General features: G+C 43.7%; 1 protein-coding gene across 6 annotated transcripts in view; it reads right to left on the reverse strand.

Moving 5' to 3' along the window:
• SORCS1 (sortilin related VPS10 domain containing receptor 1) overlaps positions 1-21,078 on the reverse strand; it is a 572,181-nt gene that overhangs the window by 7,016 nt on the left and 544,087 nt on the right. For all 6 annotated transcript variants that reach the window (XM_066238956.1, XM_066238954.1, XM_066238951.1 and 3 more), the window contains exon 24: positions 15,560-15,659. In XM_066238956.1, the coding sequence (XP_066095053.1) occupies positions 15,560-15,659 (100 nt within the window). The remainder of the gene's footprint in view (positions 1-15,559; positions 15,660-21,078) is intronic.

Genomic DNA, 21,078 nt, shown 5'->3' on the forward strand with positions numbered 1-21,078 from the left:
AGGGGGTGACGCTCTGCCCACCAGGGGGCGATGCTCTGCCCCTCCAGGGGGTTGCTCTGCTGCGACCAGAGCCACTCTAGCACCTGAGGCAGAGGCCAAGGAGCCATCCCCAGCGCCCAGGCCATCTTTGCTCCAATGGAGCCTTGGCTGCGGGAGGGGAAGAGAGAGACAGAGAGGAAGGACGGGGTGGGGGTGGAGAAGCAAATGGGCGCTCCTCCTGTGTGCCCTGGCTGGGAATCGAACCCAGTACTTCCGCACACCAGGCCAACGCTCTACCACTGAGCTAACTGGCCAGGGCCCAGAGGTCTCTTTCTTTTCCTTAGGCAAGCGCAGTGTCATCAGCAAAGGAGTCCAGGAATAATTCAGTATTCACACCCAAACTGGTGGGATGTCATCAAGAAAAAGGACGCCTCCATTTGTCGTAGACATTACTGCCATTGATTCCTGCAAATGGAAGACCTGGTCTACAGCGTCCACGGAACAGACTAGCTAGAACAGTGAGAGTCTCCATGGGTGACGCTGTTCTGGAGGACGCAGAACTAGGAAACGGAAGAACCAAGACCTGGACCCAAGTCATATCACACACAAACACATTTTCTATGTATTCAGCCCTATGCTCATTTCAGTGAATGATACCAGAAATTTTAAAAGATAATTTCTCAGATTGAGGATTAAAGCAAAAAACTATTGCACAAGAAGCAATGAATAAGTAACGCAAGTTACAATGGCATTAAGTTATAAAACACAGATCACAGACTTTTAAACTTGGATGACATGTGTACATACATATATCTGTATGTATGTGTACACGTGTGTGCTATGTGTGCACAGAGAATTGAAGCCTCACGTACCTCCCACCTGGCTTCCACTACCATCAGTTCACAGACAATAAAATATTTCTTATTTTATTCCTACCCCTACTCACCCCCCTACAACCCCCAATCATGGATTATTTCAAAGCAAATCTCAGCTGTTTTGTAAGTTCACCTGCATCTCTACAAAATAATGTCTTTTGCTCTTTCCACATTATCACAGTACCACGATCACACTTAAGAAAATAATAACGGGAGGATATTTTCAAAGTAATATTCTAATGTAAACCCTTAATTGGACTGGGAACAAAAGGAGGCCCAAAGGAGCTAAGATGGGGAGGATGTTTACAGGCCAATCAGCTTTATTTGCTAAACTTCTAATTCCTAGCTGCACGCTCTTCTCTTTGAGAAGCAGCAGAATATCCATGTTAAGGAGCAACCAGGAAGGATCTTAAACCTGCTTGAAAGGGCTGGCATTTGAAATAAACAGAACACTGACAAGAGGAAATTGCTTTGGCCAGGCTCTTTCTAAGACAGAATATAAACAGGTCCCCCACCCCCCACCCCCCACACACACATACAAGCACACAAACGGGCTCTATTTCTCTTCTCTCTCCTTCCTTCTCTTCTCTTCTCTCTCTCTCCATCACTAGCTTAAATATGCCAATTCTGAATCATTCCCATTCAAATCCTCCTCCCTAAACAAGTAGCATTAGTACTGTTTAGTAATTAGCACATTATTGTGGCCAAATGAGCTTCTGTGTCCCGAGTTCTAAGCCCTGTGCGGTCTGCTCCTCCGCCCCATCCCTGCCATGCTTCTGCGCATCTCAGAGGCCGCTGGCCAGCGGGGAGCAGGGAGCAGCAGGCAGAGGCTGGGGCAGAGGGAACCCATGGCCCTGTGTGTCCTGGGGGTGGCTTTTGCTCGCTGAGCAGCGCCTGCACACACATAGCGACTAAGCTGCTACTCCCCACAACAACGGCTGCACTCTTCCTTCTGCCCAACACTTAGGTGCGTTTGTGTGTTTTGCTGAAGAATGAAAACTTGTGATAAAAGGATTTGAGTTTGTTGTGTGGAATTAGCGTAACTGAATCGCACTCCGATTGCTGCCTAAACAAGGTGGAGCGGAGGGAAAGTGCTGAGCAGTTTATCTGCCATCACGGGAGCATAGGGGAAAGTGGACGGGACAGGGAGCCTCTCAGTCTGGGCGGGGGCACGCAGGACGAAAATCCTGCGAGGAACTTGGAAGTGCATCAGAGTCTTACATCCCACGCACGAGCACCTAGGGTGATGATAATAACAGCCGGCTTACAGTAATAAGAAAGCAGTTAACAATAGACTTCTTGTGAACGGTAATAGACATAGCGAGTGCTACTAAGTGGTCACAGACTGCGTGTGTGAGGGCAAAGTCAAAACTCCACCTTCAGGGTGAAATGATTGATGTGGTTCTGGTTTTTGGAATCATTTTCTGACTCAGCCACTTTGGGGCTAAGTGGCTGAAACCGAACCTCAGTGTTGACCTCTGCATAATGGAGATAAAATACGTTTCTCTTAGTAAGTTGTGACAATAACATAAGAAGGTGTTTTTAAAGCCCTGGCATAGTACATGACATGCCCAATATTTTTAATACTGTCCTCTTATTGCTGTTCTATATCCGAAAGTATATTCTACAAAAAACAAGCCCTGAAAGACAATGGGAGACTTCCATGGTCAAATAATTTCTGGAAATGTTAGACGGGTGTTGCCCATCTTGCAGCTTCACGATGCTCATCAGCATATAATATACTACAAGTTTACAGCCATCTTGCAGGAACGAAACTCATTTAACCTTACCACAGTTTCACAAGGTCCTTACACCACAGACGCCTCGCAGACACAACACACTTCAGGAAACGCCTGACCCTATGCACCATGGCCCCTTTGTTGCAGCTTTGGTTCTTTGTTGGGTTGATTTCTAAGTTCTAAAGTCAACACTGTGGTGGCATCACCTGGCAAGGCCATGCAGAAAACGCTTGTTGCTGTCTGCATTCCCTCTCATTCTATCCAAGGGACTCTCTTAGAGAATGTCTATCTGCTCTGTGACCCTGAAACTTTGAACGCTTACTATATTTCTATCCCAGAAGTTTGTGCTATCAGAGAGCTGCAAAAGCAAGTTCACCATACCTTAATATTTTCCCTCTTTCCTCCAAAGAGACCAAGGACAGGCTTTTAGTCACATCCCTTGAATATCATAAAATCCATGTGGTCTGAAAACTCTTTTGCAGAAGTTAGAGTGGTATGAACATGGCACAGAGATTGTTTATAGAGTACATAACGTGCACGCAGTACCCTCACTGGGCCAATAGGTCTTGACTCTAGTTCAAATCCAAACCAAGTCAGGAGAGCCTTAAGGATTGCTTATCCCTACTGAGATGAGGCCATGATCTTAGAGGCCAGACTGAGTGGGAATTTCCAGGGAAGCCCCCGCTGCTAATTTTAAACTTAGAATGAGTCTCTAGGAACATTCAGTTACCAGAAATTGAGATCACCTGGCTGACTAATGACAACCATGGGTACCACAAAGACCAAGCTTACCACCATGAGTGACTCACAGGAAGAGAAGGATGCTTTTTGGTTTTCTAGGGATGAAAGTTAAGAAGTTAATAAAAATATATATATATATTTTTTGTGACAGAGCCAGAGAGAGGGACAGATACGGACAGATAGACAGAAAGGGAGAGAGATGAGAAGCATGAATTCTTTGTTGCAACACCTTAGTTGTTCATTGATTGCTTTCTCATATGTACCTTGACTGGGGGGCTATAGCAAAGCAAGTGACCCCTTGTTCAAGCCAGTGCCCTTGGGCTCAAGCCAGTGACCATGGGGTCTTGTCTATGATCACATGCTCAAGCCAGTGACCTTGGGCTCAAGCTGGTGAGCTTTGCTCAAACCAGATGAGCCTGCACTCAAGCTGGTGACCGTGGGGTTTTGAACCTGGGTCCTCCATGTCCCAGTCTGATGCTCTATCCACTGAGTCACTACCTGGTCAGGCAAGGAAGAATCTTATTTATGATGTACAGTGTTTCTCAAAGTGTAATTTATAGGCTACCCAAGTCAGAATCACGTGGACAACTTGTGAAAATGCCATTTCCAAGGTTTCACTATAGGAAAACATATATTGTTTTCCGAGAGTACGTCCCAGAAATGTGTGACAAGCTACACAGGTTATAATTACACATACCAGCTTGAGAGCACTGGGTGGTAGGCCCCACCTCCTGCCACTCATAAAATATCCAGCCCTTATCTTTAGAGTGTGCATGAACTGTACATTCTCTGGGTCGCTAAAACAAAACAGAAAAAACACACCTCTTTATTGTGAACAGTGGCTCAATCTGGCTGTAGATTAACTGCATTGCTGGTTCACTTCCCTGCCCCTATCTGTGTCCAAGCCTTGTGCAATCTGAACCTGATGCTTCTCCTACCAACAGATGAAATCTGTTTCCTCACCCCTTGAATCTGAGCAAACGCTTAAGTGACCTGGCAATGGAATAAAATGGAAGTGGTGGTGTGCCAACCATGAGCTTCCAACCTTGTGCTCTCTCTCTCTCTCTCTCTCTGAATCCCATCATTCCATGTGTGAGCAAGCCCAGAGAAACCTTCTGAAGGATGAGAAAGCACATGGAAGATAACTAAATTACTCCACTGAGGCCATTCTAGAGCATCCTACAGCCAACTGACCCCCAACATGTGGGACAGCCCAGACAAGATCAGTAGAGCTCTCTACCCAACAATTCACAGCTAACTGTGGACACATAATGAACACAGCCAAAACCGGAAGAACCACCCAGCTGGTCCCTAGTCTCATAAGCAACAATAAATGTTTACAGTTCAGCCACTGAATGTCCTGGTGGTTTGTTACACAGCAATAGCTTACTTATACCTTCTCTCCTCAAAACCCTTTTCTATCAACCGGTTACACATTCAACTAGCCATGCTCTCACTTGGGCTCTATATTACCAATTCAAGTCATGAGTTTCTGTTCCCATTGGTAGGGTGGCAGGACATAAGAACAGTGACCTTAAATGTTCACTTCAAACCGGATGACCATAACTGTTCACTTCAAAACCAAGGACACTTTAAGAATGAAAGAGTGCTATTAAAGCTTAAGCAAACCCAACAGCTGTAACCCAATAGTTCTGGCCACTCTAAGTGTAAGGAATGTGGTATCTAAAATGTAGCTTTTCTGCCTGACCAAGTGGTGGTGCAGTGGACAGAGCGTTGGACTGGGATGTGGAGGACCCAGGTTCGAGACCCCCGAGGTCGCCAGCTTAAGCGCGGGCTCATCTGGCTTAAGCAAAGCTCACCAGCTTGGACCCAAGGTTGCTGGCTCAAGCAAGGGGTTACTCGGTCTGCTGAAGGCCCACAGTCAAGGCACATATGAGAAAGTAATCAATGAACAACTAAGGTGTCGCAACGAAAAGCTGATGATTGATGCTTCTCATTTCTCTCCTATCCTGCCTGTCTGTCCCTATCTGTCCCTCTCTCTGATTCTCTCTCTGTCTCTGTAAGAAAAATAAAAATAAAATAAAACGTAGCTTTTCCTTGGTTCTGCCATCTTCTCTATATTTTGCATGTGTTTCCCTGCCTTATTTTTTCATTGCCCAGGTTTCACAATCTGCCTTTCCTTCTCCTTGGGGAAGAATACCACCTAACTAAGCCTGACCTGTGGTGGCTCAATGGATAAAGCATCAGCCTGGAATGCTGAAGTCACCAGTTCAAAACCCTGGGCTTGCCTGGTCAAGGCACATATGGAGTTGATGCTTCCTGCTCCTCCCCCTGCTCTCTCTCTCTCTCTCTCTCTCTTTCATCTCTTACTCTCTCTCTCTCTAATAAAAATGAATAAAGTAAAAAATAAAAGAATACCACCTCACTATATTTATTTCTAACCTGATGCATGTCTGTGCCCTGCTCATGAATTATTCATCTGATCACTGCCTCCGCACCCCCACCGTTCTCTGCCCAAGAATTTCTTGGTAGATCAAAAGGTCGAGCCAACTCAGGCCAGTCACCCTGTGGTCATTTCAGGCCCTTTGATGGGCTCAGGGAATAGAAAATGGTGAGACAGAGTATGTTGGAAGTTAAAGAGCAAACTCGTGGCTGGGCCCTCATACCTTTATGAAAACATCACATTCATTTCATCACATCGGAGACAGGGTTATGTAGATATCTGACACCTGTTATTACTTATCCTAACACCATAACAACTCAAAATCTGGCTAAAACCACTGGGTCCATGTGTCTGAGAAACAGCCTAATAATTTATAGAGGAAAAACAAGTTATTTTTTGGGAGAATATGATTAAAATTACTTCACTCACAAAAGACGTGTAGATGATAACTGTGTAGACAATAAGGAAACCAGAGTCAAAGAGACAGATCAATTTATTGGCTATGAAAGAATTTCACTAGTACTAATTGCCTCCCTAAATGGAAATGTTATTGCAACAATTTATTTCACTTTACAATTCAAGCCCCACAGCTCCACAAGCTGGTTTCTGCATCCGTAACAATGTGCCTTAGATTATACTGTCTTTCCTAAAGCTTCTTGAACAATGTCAATTCTGCCTTCCAGTGGAAAGGGTCTTCCTCAGTGTGAAATGCTCACTCAGGAATCCTAATGCATCCTGACCTAGGCTGAAATTCTGACTTTCCTTAGCCCCTTCCACATTTACTCATAACATATCCAGTGACAGCAACTGAAGCCTGGAAATATTAATTCTCTAATATCTCTGTGACAACCTCTTTTTATTACACCTGCAAAAGAAATTAAACCAGTCAGCAGCAAAGATGGAGGCCAAGAGAATACAAGATAACAGTTTTATTAAAAACCCACACATATTCTTGACAAAGGATAGTTTTCCCAGAATGTCACAGCTTACACAAGACAATTGCTAGACAGACAGGAGAGGTGGGAGCAGTTACTCTGTATTATTATTATTTTTTTTAATTCCACCAGGGATTTGAGGTTCTTCCTTTGAGGACTTTCACTTTTTAAAATCGTATGTCTCAGAAACTCCGGAAGAGTAGTTACCCGCTTGGAAAGCTAAGGGTTAACAATCACCCTCGTTCTCTAAGACGGGCAGAAATATAGTGCGATGTGGATGTATCATTTTCTGCTCGGGGCACATTAACAGCATCTAGATAATATTTGTTTAACTTGCATAAAACTCGTGGCTCTCCAAGAACATCTGCCACTAACATTCTCATGCACACTTTAATCATTTTTCAACTGCTTCATGGCCACAGCGCCTGCCTGGCCTTTGCCATTCATCTAGATTATGGATGCGATGTATCCCAGATTCACAGACATGCCTCATTTTCCCCCCCTCACTCCCACTGCTGTCTCTACCCAGGTTGCCAATTAGCTTGGCTCCAGATATGCTGAGAAATTAGATTTTAGTGTTTATGACAAATTTCCTCCTACACTTAATATCACAGCTCCCCCCCCGCCCCCTTAAAGGCATGCCTCTGTGGGTTGTTGTTTTTTTTTTTTTGTATTTTTCCTGAAGCTGGAAATGGGGAGAGACAGTCAGACAGACTCCCGCATGCGCCCGACCGGGATCCACCTGGCACGCCCACCAGGGGTGATGCTCTGCTCACCAGGGGGCGATGCTCTACCCCTCCGGGGCATCGCTCTGCTGTGACCAGAGCCACTCTAGTGCCTGGGGCAGAGGCCAAGGAGCCATCCCCAGCGCCCGGGCCATCTTTGCTCCAATGGAGCCTTGGCTGCGGGAGGGGAAGAGAGAGACAGAGAGGAAGGAGGGGGGTGGGGATGGAGAAGCAAATGGGCGCTTCTCCTATGTGCCCTGGCCGGGACTCGAACCCGGGTCCCCTGCACACCAGGCTGACACTCTACCGCTGAGCCAACTGGCCAGGGCCGCATACCTCTGTTTTCGTGGATGCTCTGAGTTGTGAATCAGATTCGTTGCTGGAGATAGATGTGTCCCTTTCCTTGCTATGCAGATAGCTTTCTGTCCCTGGAATGCTCTGTAACAGTGGTTGGGGGGTGGGGGAGAAAGGGGGCTGCATGAGCATCATTTGGGGAACTTGTTAACAATACAGACTCCCAGATATTACTCCCTGGGATTCTGATTCAGGGTGTGTGTTGTGAGGTCTGAAAAGTCTCTGCTGTTGGGAGGCTTCCCAGGCAACAGCGATGTCGAGTCAGGTAGGATCAAGAACAGCTTCTTTAGAGCAGGGTTCTACCTGGGTTATCAAAAGTTTTCCCAACCACAAACAGGGTTTCCTTTATCCCGCATGTTTTGAGGAAACCAGTGGGCTCTATCTCTTCTTGTCCCTTTGTGTTTGAAGTCCTATTCCCCAAGTGTCAGATTAATGCCCCATAAATAATCCTGTGACATGCAAATGACCCAGGAAGTCCTGCTGTTTGTAATTTCAGTCTGAATTACTACTCTAGTTAGGTTTTGTGTTCTCAAATAAAAAGCTAGCCCATTCTTTAATATCTATTCCCATGAAGAATCTCACCTGTCCTCTCACAGAAAAATCAATAAGGTTTGAAGCTTCTTCCCCTATTCTTAGCCCCACCCCCAACTATAACAACTGGATTGACTAACGAGCCTATGTCCTCATAGAAGCAGGTACAGAGTTGATGTAGACTGAAAGATCTGACCAGGAATCGGAGCCTCAGCTTATCCCGTACCCGGGGTCCCCTCACTTGGCAGTTACTGAAAGGTGGGAAACTGCTTTCCGTAAAGTCTGATCCTCGTCTTCTCACATGAGGTTCAAGCTCCTTATTTCCAACTTCCTGATAGGGTGGGTGCCTCACTTACAAGTGGTACACCCTCAAACTCAACCTGAACCATGAAGCTTATCTTCTTTGGCAATCAAAAAAAAAAATAGGTCTCCATCTCTATCAAATAAATTACCATCTCCTGTCAGTTGGGTTGAAAACCTCTTGGAAACTGTGTAAATAATTTATTAAAAAAAGAAAGGATTATGGACTGTTGCCCAAACCTATTATTTGAAACATCCTTCCATCTGCCCCTCCCTTCCTTTTCCAGGTTTATCAGAGTTTATAATCTCAAACTATGGTAAATAGCTAAAGTTTTGTCACTAGCATGCATGGATGATGAACAACAAAGTTCATAATTATAGGGCATGCTTCTTTTCCCTGAATTTTATCCCTTTGTTTCCTTCAGTCACTATAGCCAATAGGAATAGCTGAGGGTACGTGTCCAGGTGTTCCAAACCATGTCAAACTGTGCCTCACCTGACACATAAGCATACCACATCACCTTGCTACGTCTCTCTCTGCTCAACACCGTGCCTCGACTGAGCATGCCTACTTGTCCTTCTGGGGCTGAGCTCCTACTCAACGTTAAGGTTCATGTTTGATGACCCTTCTCCATGGAATATTTTTCATTCTCTTCACTCAGAATTAGTAAAGCTTCATGCGATTAGTGTTTGGGCCTCAGGTTTAGCGAGCGTGGAATGAGGGCTCTAATTCATTTCAGATCCCCGGAGGAAGCGTACTTTTCAAAGAACAATGACAAAGTGAGACGCAGAGCTCTATGAGGAAGAAGTTAATAAAGCTAAAATGGATCTTATCCTTGAGTAAAGTCCAAGTTACTAGGGATGAAGAGAAAACCATAGCATTCGCAGGGATATTTTCTTTCTTTTTTTTTTTTTCTGAAGCTGGAAACGGGGAGAGACAGTCAGACAGACCCCCGCATGCGCCCGGCCGGGATCCACCCGGCACGCCCACCAGGGGCAACGCTTTGCCCACCAGGGGGCGATGCTCTGCCCCTCCAGGGCATTACTCTGCCGTAACCAGAGCCACTCTAGCGCCTGGGGCAGAGGCCAAGGAGCCATCCCCAGGGCCCGGGCCATCTTTGCTCCAATGGAGCCTTGGCTGCGGGAGGGGAAGAGAGAGACAGAGAGGAAGGAGGGGGTGGGGGTGGAGAAGCAAATGGGCGCTTCTCCTATGTGCCCTGGCCAGGAATCGAACCCGGGTCCCCCGCACGCCAGGCCGATGCTCTACCGCTGAGCCAACCGGCCAGGGCCGCAGGGATATTTTCTTTAACAGACCCTGGTTTCTTCTTTTATAAGAACCTGCAGAGCTGCAATGCTCTGCGTCTGACTCAGAGCCGTCCTGAGGCTCTTGCTGGAAAACAGAAACAAAAATAAAAACAAACAAAAAAACACTTATCCCAAAGAGGACATCACAGCTCTTAAAAAGGCAGGCTATACCTACATACAAAACAATATAAATAATGTAATATAATTCATTCATTCAGTCATTCATTCGTAAATAATAGGAGGCCAGGGTAAAAGTATGGATGAGAGAGAACTCAAGGAAAATGTCACAACGATGTGAAGGGGGGTCAGTTTGTTTGATAAGAGGAGGAAAGTACAACTGAAGGGGTGTGACCCTGAGCTCTATCATGAAGTGAGGCTGCTCTCTGATATTGGACCCTGTCTTGCCAGGGACCAGAGCAGGAAAATAAGGGGCTGTAAGTTACACCTGCTCCAGTCTCTTTCGGGAACAGCCCTCATGCTGTCTCTGGGATCACTCATTTCGGAACAGAGAGCTCTCATTTTCCTTCTACCTGCCCATTCGCCACAACGGGTATAGAAATGACTACAATATATATTGAAGGGATACCTGACATAGGAAACGCACAGGTATGGGTCTTCCCTGGATGCTTACTGCTTGAATGAATGCGAGGCTCCACTCACCAGTCACTTGGTAAGGAAGCAGCCTTTCCCCAAAATGGTTCACAGTGAAATATACTAAATCTGTAGGTTAACTGGGAGAATGGGATTTTGAATATATCTCTACAGTTTATAAATTGGTTATAGATTTAATTTTTTTATAAAAGCAATATTTATTGAGCACCTGCTATATGCAAGTTGTCTGCTGGGTACTGGTGGAGACAATATTAAGATAGGTTAAACTGTATCCTTAAGAAGTTAAATAAGAGCCTGACCTGTGGTGGCGCAGTGGATAAAGCATCGACCTGGAAATGCTGAGGTCGCTGGTTCGAAACCCTGGGCTTGCCTGGTCAAGGCACATATGGGAGTTGATGCTTCCAGCTCCTCCCCCCCTTCTTTCTCTCTGTCTTTCTCTCCTCTCTCTCCCTCTCTGTCTCTCTCTCTCCCTCTCTCTCCTCTCTCTCCCTCTCTGTCTCTCTCTCTCCCTCTCTCTCTCCTCTCTAAAAATGAATAAATAAATAAATAAATAAATAAAAATTAAAAAAAGGTAAGTTGTAAAAAAAAAGAAGTTAAATAAGAGAGATGATGATGATGATATACATTTAAAAAATCCATGTGAGTTCAGACAAGAGAAAAATGACATCCAGGTAAAGGTCTGTAAAACGACATCATGCACATGTTGGCACTAAGTTAAGTCTTAATATACAACCAGACTGAGACAATGTAGCCAGGTGGAGAAAGGGGCAGATATTGCATCGGGAACAGCATGAACAAAGGCACACTTCAGTCAGAACACACAGCCTGACTGATTCCTACTCCCTTCTCCGATTCCCTGATCCGTGCTGTGACATCTTAGCCTCATAAACATCGATGCCAGCTGTCGCCCAGGTTCTAAATGCCATGGCCCTCCCTGACCTCCTTGACCACAGCTTCTCATCTTCTCCCTGTTCCCAAAGAACTTCACATCTCTCCTTTCTGCTCAGAAGCGTATCTATCAGGAGCGGCTGGGGTCTCAGGAGAAACAGCACAGACACCGAGAAGCACAGGAAAGGCCAAGAACAAAACCAGGGCCGTGTTCAAAGTCCAGCTCAGCTGAGGTCCCGAAGTGAATGAATTCCCCAGTAGAACATGAGGGTGGAGTGTGTGTATGGGGGCAAACTAATCCTGTCTCTAATGACGCCCAGGTATCCGGAAATGCTTACCTTGTGTTCTCATAAAAGCTAACAGGGAGCTGAATTGGAAACACAAAAATAAGGCCCGTAAATTCCTGAAAGGAGACAGTTCTTCTTCCTTGGAGACAGACCAAATTATGCATTGCCTCTCTCGCCAGCAACATATTCTGGCTCAAACATTTTTAAAAGAAGGCTGCTGAACATCTGCTGAGCAATTAATGGAATGCAGTAGTGTGCTATAACGGTCCCTGGGAAGGTATTAGCAATCCTGCTTATGAGACATGAAATGTTGCAAACAGTGGTCCTTTTCTCCTTCTTTTTTTTTTTTTTTTAAATTTGTGTATCCTCCTGCCTGCAGGGGAAGAGAAGAGGGAAAGGCGTGGAGTTGGATGTTCTCCGTCAACTCCTCCTCCTCATTGTGTTTTTCATTTCCCGAGGTTTCTTCCTCTTTCTCCTCCCACCCATACATAGGAATGAATGTGTTCGTTTCAATGTAATAAAAGAAACCATGGTATTTGTCGCAGGACACCGTTTCCCCACCCAACGTGTTGAGCTTTCTACGTATGAAACAACTCCCTCTATTGTCTTAGGAAATATAGTCTACAATCCCACTCCGTTCAATTACTTTTTTTTCTTTTTTAAATCAGAGTTACAGCTAATTTAGAAATAATCTCCCACAGGCATAGGGCCCTCATATATTTTACTTCCTTGTCACAATCACGGAAGAGTCAGCCTTAACACAAACATTGTCTTTTGAATATAAAACACTGGCCAGGTGCCTCTGCAGTTGAGGGCACTGCCCGTTCCGGCACTACTGTGACAGACGAGGCTAAACACAATGTAGCAACTTTTCCAAGACTCCGCTACTGGGTCAGCCCTCGGTCCTCTCTTCCTCTCCTCTTCAAACTGGAGCTGATTATCCCCTAGAAACTAATGCAGTCTCCGAGCCAGTCATAACAGGAAGCTCAGTGATGCCAGTGCATGGGTTTGAAAGAACGACGCCAAAAGGCTTACTATCAAATCTAACAGGGAAGAGCCAAGAACAGCCACCACGGCTGGAAGGCAACAGAATTGTTTCACTCTATCCAAACTGGCCCAGTTTAAGATCGGCCTTTTGCCTTGAACTGAATTTCTGTTGTTGCCGTTCTCTCATTCTTTGGCAAGCTCACTTCATACATATCTAGACTGAGTAGCAAATGGTCCATCGAGATCACAAATGCCCTGAGGTAGGTTGGCAGACCTGTGGCTGAGGGGTTGCTCCTGGAGGTGCTGCTTAATTGTCTCCTGTTTTCTTACATTTCTTTAGTCTCTTCAGGGCATTTTTATCAGTGACAGAATCCAGAAAGTGTCATTTGTTCATTTGCTTCCCGCCTGGATTTTCCTGCTGATGGAAACTTCCTGAAGGCTGAGACTATTCCATCCAGAGACCACTGCTTCGCTCAGAGCAGGCAAGCACTCAATGGATGTCTGTTCAATGGATGAATGAGGATCTCAAGCTGTAGAATAGCAAGTCAGCCCACTCAATCTTCCTTCCTCTTCAGAGCCATCATCTCCAAGTGACCCCGGTTGGTCATACCTCTGCTCAAAGGTCTCCGTGGCTTCCCACAACCCAGCAAACTGCCCAGACTCTACCTCCATATCCCATGCTCAGAAATAGTGACTTCTAAATTTTCATTCTTTTAAGATAGTGGGATTTTTTCTTTTTTAACCAAAAAATTTTATGAATCCCTAATAAAGAATAAGGATAGGCCCTGGCTAGTTGGCTCCATGGTAGAGTTTCAGCCCAGTGTGTTGATGTCCTGGATTTGATTCCTGGTCAGGGTACACAGGAGAAGTGACAATCTGCTTCTCCACCCCTCCTACTCCTCCTTCTCTCTCTCTCCCTTTTCTCTTCTCACAGTCATGACTCAATTGATTCAAGCGAGTTAGCCCCGGCACTGAGGATGGCTCCATAGAGTTTCCACTTCAGGTGCTAAAAATAGCTAGGTTGCCAATCAATGGCTCAAGATGGGCAGAGTATCTTGCTAGGTAGATCTGGGTTGGGGCACATGCAGGAGTCTGCTGTTTCTCTTAGTCTCCTCTCCACTCAAATAAATTTTTTAAAAATGAATAAAGATAGAATATAAGCAGGAAAGAGGCCAACCTGCTCAGGCTTGTTGTAGACCAATGCACAGCTCTGGAATCTTCAAGAAACTAGATAATGAAATTGGAAACTGTTGCCATTTGTCCCCACTTATTCAGCATCCCTGAAGCCCTTGAGGCTTCCATGTTCCTTGGTGCTTTGGTCTTGGAATATCTCTGTCATTTAATTCTATGTATAGATCCATCTCCTCCAAGATGCTTTCCTGTATCGTTTTGACTGGGCACAATTTATCCCTGCTTTCAATTTCCTATACAACGTTGTTAGTTGTTAACGGTACAAGGAGTAAAAAGAAAAAAGGCATGTGCGCGCATGCGCGCGCGCGCGCGCGCACACACACACACACACACACTAGCTTACTGTCTGACAGGCACTACTCTGGGTGCATTATTTGAACTTAATCCTCACACCAGGGGTCCCCAAACTTTTTACACAGGGGGCCAGTTCACTGTCCCTCAGACCATTGGAGGGCCAGACTATATAAAAAACTATGAACAAATCCCTATGCGCACTGCACATATCTTATTTTAAAGTAAAGTAAAGGGAACAAGTACAATATTTAAAATAAAGAACAAGTAAATTTAAATCAACAAACTAACCAGTATTTCAGTGGGAACTATGCTCCTCTCACTAACCACCAATGAAAGAGGTGCCCCTTCCGGAAGTGAGGTGGGGGCCAGGTAAATGGCCTCAGGGGGCTGCATGCGGCCCGTGGGCCATAGTTTGGGGACCCCTGCCTCACACAATCCCACCAACACAGGTGCTATTGCCATCTGTAAGCCACAGAGAAATTAAGTCTCTTCTTGAGGTCTATATAGTAAGTGATAGGGTCAGATGGAAACTGATGGTCTGGCTACAAGGCTGCAACATCTGAGTGCTCAGATATACTCCACCACCTCTCTGTATGAGGATTTGTGCATTTTACTCACTGAGATACCCCCCGATGGCCCATTTCCCCACCCCATGGTACTGCCGCCATGGCTACAGCCAACTTCACACCACCACAAGCAGATTCTATGTAGTCTGAGGACAAAGACCATTTCCTACTGCCCCTTACATTCTGTGCAGCACCAGCATAGTACTCTGCAAAAATAAATGCTCAATAAATATGGTTAATTTAACTTAGTGCTAATATAGCACAATGTTTTCTATTTCTATTTACTTGGTATTACCTGAATTATCATTGAGACTTGTATACAGTCCCAAGAGGTGGACTTCTCCCCCCACCTTTTACAGGAGAGGGGACAAAACTCAATGACATTATTAATCGTAAGATCGTGACCAACCCAGGGGTTTAGTCCCTGTACCATTCTTAAGTCCCAGCTATTTCCGCTGCACTACTTTATCTCAAAACTTCAAGACAAGAAAACTGTTTCTAACATGAATGATTTGAAAAGAAGGTTTTGCAGAAAAACAAGGAAAAAGTTATTGGTAGAATTAACTTTATTTTCAAGATTTCTTTTCAGATGAAGTTTGCTATCTTTTGAGAACTATATGTATTTAGGTGAGCCACTGACACTTTTGTCAGGGACTAAGAAAAGTCACTTTATTCTTTTGCCTTCTGGGTCCCTATTAAAGCAAAAGTACCAAGAAGGGAACCTCCAAAGAACGATGCCCTATTTCTGATAAGGAGAGGCAGCAGCTAGACTTGTTACAATGAAACAATAGACTGGGATCCCCCTGCCAGAGCCTCTAGTGAGCAACCAGGGAAATGCACACCGACCTGCTGTTAAGTGAGCCGCGTGGACAAGGACTTGGATCCCAGGTTTCAGCTCAAAGTGCACCGAGTTCTGGTTGAGCTTGTGGATCAGTAATTCTGATATCTGAAAGAAGAAGCATCATAGTGAGTGCCACCAAATTTGTCACACCTGCTCTCTAAACAAGAGTGCAGAGAAATATTTATTGTATTTACCAAGGCATTCCCACTAGTATGCCTATGAATTATATACATGAGTTTTAATATGATTTTGAGTTTGTATTACCGCATGTGCAGAAATAATTATTTTAAAGCGTGACTTGACTTTAAATCCTAAATGCTACAAAACAGAACAAACTATTAGTAAATTAAATAATTTTTGCAAATAAAACTTATCCTGTGTTAACTTATAAAAGTCACCCTAAGTTTTTTTTTCTAGATTTGGTTTTACACAGACCTTAAAATAAGTAGGTATGTACAATTTATACATTGTGGTGAGATTCATATACATTTCTTATTTCCTAATAGACTCTACCTTATTCCTTCCTATGGCTTCCACCCCTACCCCAACTCATGCCCTGTGGCTTTCACTGAATAGGTACTTTATAAATATTCATTGAATAACAAATATATAGTTCTTCTAAAATAATAAGTTATACAGTTGAGACAAAGTACAACAATAATTTGGGCTGACCCTTGTTTCACGCTTATGAACTTCAGCTAACTGATCCTCGGGCTGACATATGTCCTACACAGATGCAGAGAATTCTGGCCACAGAGAATTTAATCCCAACATGGGGCAAAGAACCTTGCTTGGGTAGTTACAGTATAAGGTAAGGTTTTAAAGACAAGATAAAGTTCTGTTCATTGGAAGAAAAGTACAAAACCACTTCCATTTGCTCAGTCTCACTTACCTTTTTGAGCAAATTCTAAAAATCTATCCCCATACCTCTATTAATTTTATCTGGTCTCCTTGTCTCATTTTTAATATTCTAATTGTCAATTCGGTATTTTATTTATGTTGCTTTTCAGTTTAATTAAATGCTTCCTGACCATGATTCTACTAAATTCTCATTTTTCTTTTCTTTTACATTTGTTGAATCCCATGGAGTCCACTGAGTTGCAGAAATGACACTTCTGATATTTTTATCAGTTGAGCAGGGTCAGATGGCTTCTGTTTGGAAGCAGGGCATCCCTTCCAGAAGCCCCTGGTTGGTGAGTGAACCGACTGCCCTGCAGATGAACTTCTTGGCTTACCAGCCAGAGCTTCGAATGGCTGTCGCTGACCCGTGGCAATCCAGTGCAAGCTCAGCCTCTCTAATGTTTTCATTTGGCAAACCATGCAGAAAAACAAGGTTGTAATAAAATTATATTGAACACAACTTTATTCTCTATATTAGGCTATTCTTTTTCTATCCTGGGCATCTTTTATAACCCTCCAGGTTTACAGAAAGAGTGGAATTCTAACACAGACTGTAGAATGCTTTTCTTTTGTGCTCTCTCTAGATTGTTGCAATATATGAGTTCCTATTCTACCTTATTCTTATCATCCAATTTGGTCAATCAGAAAAGCTTTGGTCATGAAATACACACATGTACCCACTTACAAATGTGTAAATGTATTTGAAATATATATAATCATGTATATATTAAATAAATAAGTTTGTCTACATACTATATAGATGTCTACATATATGTACTTATCTTTACAGAAAAGAAAATATTTTGGCTCAAATAGGAAAGACTTGTCAGAAGCAATTAAGGAATTGCCCTGGGTTGCAGAGTCTATCATGTGGACACAAGGTAATTATATAGTCACAAGAGAAGGGATAAGAAATATATATTACTTCAAGCATTTGAAAAATCTTTCTTTTTCAACCTCTTGAAGTGATATATATTTCTTATTCCTGAGCATTTTTTTTCCTTCAAGTAAAAGACATAAATAACTAAACCAGAAAATAGAGTGAATCAGAACATAGTTCTAATTTATAATCTTCAGGAGAGTCTTTTGGGAATATAATTAACCTCACAGACCCGTTTTCATTTATAACATTGCTTCATTGGTTTATCCGTATCATTCATAACATTAAGCAGGCCATGAAAAATAATCCAGTAGCAGGAAGGATGTTTCATGTATTTAATTTATATCAAAGGATATACAATGAAGAACATATAGTTTATGGGAAAGAAATTACATACAAAAATAAAACTAAATAAAATTTATATTGTGTATGAGAATAATATCAACTAGAATCATGTATTTCTCCACTCAAATAAATGAGTATGAAACTGTTGACAGATTTGGACAGTATTTTAAATGTTTTTCCTGCCACCTGCAGAAGTGTTCATCCTGTATGGTTTATATCTGCATTGTCATCAGATCAATTGTTATGTACGTGTTTTAAGTTTATTATCTATACACTGAATAATTCATATTGGTAAGGTTGCATATTTCCCATTGTTTTTTCTACCTCAGAATATTTTAGGTGTTAGTGCTGGTATCCTCTTGGAAAGGAGCATGGAGCTTAAAGGATATACCTAAGTATACCCAGTTAATATTTGAAGAGTTGAGACTAGACTGAAATATTGTTTTACTCTGAATCCTAGGCCATTTCAATCAAAAACATTTTCCTTTAACCAGCTGATGAAGAAAGAGAACAAAAGACATTTGGAAAGAGGTTGGCGGCAAAGCAGGTTTAGGAGGTTTTAAGAAATGCATTCTGTTAATTATGCTGCCATCTTTTATTCACCTGTGAGGGCACAACTTGGAACACCAGTGCCATGTCAGATGACCAACACGAGCTGCAGGAAGAGGCAAAACTCCTAACACTATCACCAGGACTACCGCTGTCTGCTCATTGGTTATAATATGTAACATATGGGAGAGTCTTCGGCTGTGAAGAGAGCAGAAGAAATGGAGTCTATAGGAAGGTTTGGTGACAGCCTAATGAGAAGGATAAAACCGTGCATGATAAGGAATCAAGGGAAACAATGTGTGCTTGCTGCGAGATTGGACCCGCTGAAGCAAGCTGAATTTAATTTTCTTTTCTGTCCAGTGAAAGTGCATCGCCTTAGCAAATTTCATTCATCCTTTGTGCTGTCACCCTCTTCTGCTGCTCGCCTACACAGTCCATCTTCAGTTCTCCTTCAGCTAAATAATCATGACCAAAGGAACAACACATTATTCTTGGCATCTGCCAAGAATGGTAGAATATGCCTGTGATTCAACTATAACTCACACTTAACGTAAAGTACCACTTAAGACAGTGGGGACACAATACAATAAAAATACTTGGAATGTTACCACCAAACGATACAGTGAGAGAGACTTGTTAAAGGGAAGACACCTATTCTTTTCTTATCTTCCTCACAAAGTATGACATTTAAGTGTAGCAATGAGAGTAAGCGAGGTGAGGCTGAAGGCGCAATGTTAAAAATCTCAGGAGGTGAACCTTGTTCGTGTCTATTTCTTGCTCAAACTGCAGGTAGGCAGTGGGGCTCTGCTCATTATGATCACACAGTGATAACAGGCTGGAGAAGCAGCGCCCTCAAATGTTCCATTCACTACACCCTAGGAGGGCAAAGGAGCTCTCCACAGTTTGCTGATCGGATTTGGATACTTCAACTTGGAAGTGACACATCACTTCAGCTCCCAAGTCATTGGTCAGAATTAGTCACATGGATCTTCCAACAGAAGAGAATTATGGGTACAGCCCTACCGTTTATCTAGAAGGCAGTAAGCTGAAAATATGTAGTCAACAGTGGTGCAAGTTACCACACAAAGAACACATTCAACATCTAAACAATTTTTAATTAAAAACAAAAAACAAAAAAAACCCCCAGAAAAACACACGCTCAAATTCTTAGAATCTCAGTGTCAGTTGCTGAAATATGAAAAAATGGAAGCATAAGGACAACAGAGTAGTTGATAAATTTATAAAACATGTAACACGGCCCTGGCTTGTTGGCTCAGTGGTAGAGTGTCGGCCTGGCGTGCAGAAGTCTGGGTTCGATTCTCGGCCAGGGCACACAGGAGAAGCGCCCATCTGCTTCTCCACCCCTCCCCCTCTCCTTCCTCTCTGTCTCTCTCTTCCCCTCCCCCAGCCGAGGCTCCATTGGAGCAAAGATGGCCCGGGTGCTGGGGATGGCTCCTTGGCCTCTGCCCCAGGCGCTAGAGTGGCTCTGGTCGCAACAGAGCGACGCCCCGGAGGGGCAGAGCATGGCCCCCTGGTGGGCAGAGCATCGCCCCCTGGTGGGCGTGCCGGGTGGATCCTAGTCGGGCGCATGCGGGAGTCTGTCTGACTGTCTCTCCCCGTTTCCAGCTTCAGAAAAATACAAAAACAAAACAAAACATGTAACACAAAGAAGTGGTACAATATGAAAGTATAGATTCAAAATGGGCTTTGGCATATATACTGATGGTAAAGCAAATTATTGTAAAATATTAGTGTTTATTTCTGAAGTTGGTGGGAGAAATGCAAACCCTACTGTCTATAAATAGCATTCTGGAGCCATGCTTAGAGAGAGACTTGCCTAGAATGACCATGGAGCTGACCTAGCCCATCAATCCTGATCCTGCTACATTATTAAGGTCCCTTCAAATAGCAGCTGAAGAATCCTCTTTTTGGATTAGACTGAAGAAGATCTTCCCCAATCACACAGTTTGTGGGGAAAGCAATGCAGCCAAATATTAATTCTAGTTAACACTAGCTCACCTAATTCTCTTTTTTCTTAGCTCAAAAGAATCAGCTTGATTACAGTGCCTGAGAAGTTTCCTGGGTGACATGATGAAGAAACAGATTGGCCATACATAATATATACTTTCTCCTCTTGTATTCAACATCACCCCCTCTCAACTCTGTCTCCTTTGCCATATTACTTTTGGTCCAACTCTTCCCTATGATACTATTAATTATAGTTTCTTGCTTTATTGCAAGAAACTTGGGAACATCAGGGTATTTCTATGGTTCAACACCCCACGTTAACAAATCCAGACAGGGTAAACCAGGGGTCCCCAAACTACAGCCCACGGGCCGCATGTGGCCCTCTCAGGCCATTTATCCGGCCCCCACTGCACTTCCGGAAGGGGCACCTCTTTCATTGGTGGTCAGTGAGAGGAGCACAGGATGCCTCCACATCCTGTGGAGTATATCCTGTGCTCCTGGAGTACTGTATGTGGCGGCACTCAGGTACAGTACTACTTCTGGTGATGCGGGATGCACACATCATGGCTCCGGAAGCACGTCATATTACTTGTTATGGCTAGCAGTGACAAATATGGAACTGGACATTGTCCATCTCATTAGCCAAAAGCAGGCCCATAGTTCCCATTGAAATACTGGTCAGTTTGTTGATTTAAACTTACTTGTTTTTTATTTTAAATATTGTATTTGTTCCCGTTTTGGTTTTTTACTTTAAAATAAAATATGTGCAGTGTGCATAGGGATTTGTTCATAGTTTTTTTTTTACAGTCCGGCCCTCCAATGGTCTGAGGGACAGTGAACTGGCCCTCTGTGTAAAAAGTTTGGGGACCCCTGGGGTAGACT

The sequence above is a fragment of the Saccopteryx bilineata genome, chromosome 7 (assembly GCF_036850765.1).
Source record: "Saccopteryx bilineata isolate mSacBil1 chromosome 7, mSacBil1_pri_phased_curated, whole genome shotgun sequence".
Lineage (NCBI taxonomy): Eukaryota > Metazoa > Chordata > Mammalia > Chiroptera > Emballonuridae > Saccopteryx > Saccopteryx bilineata.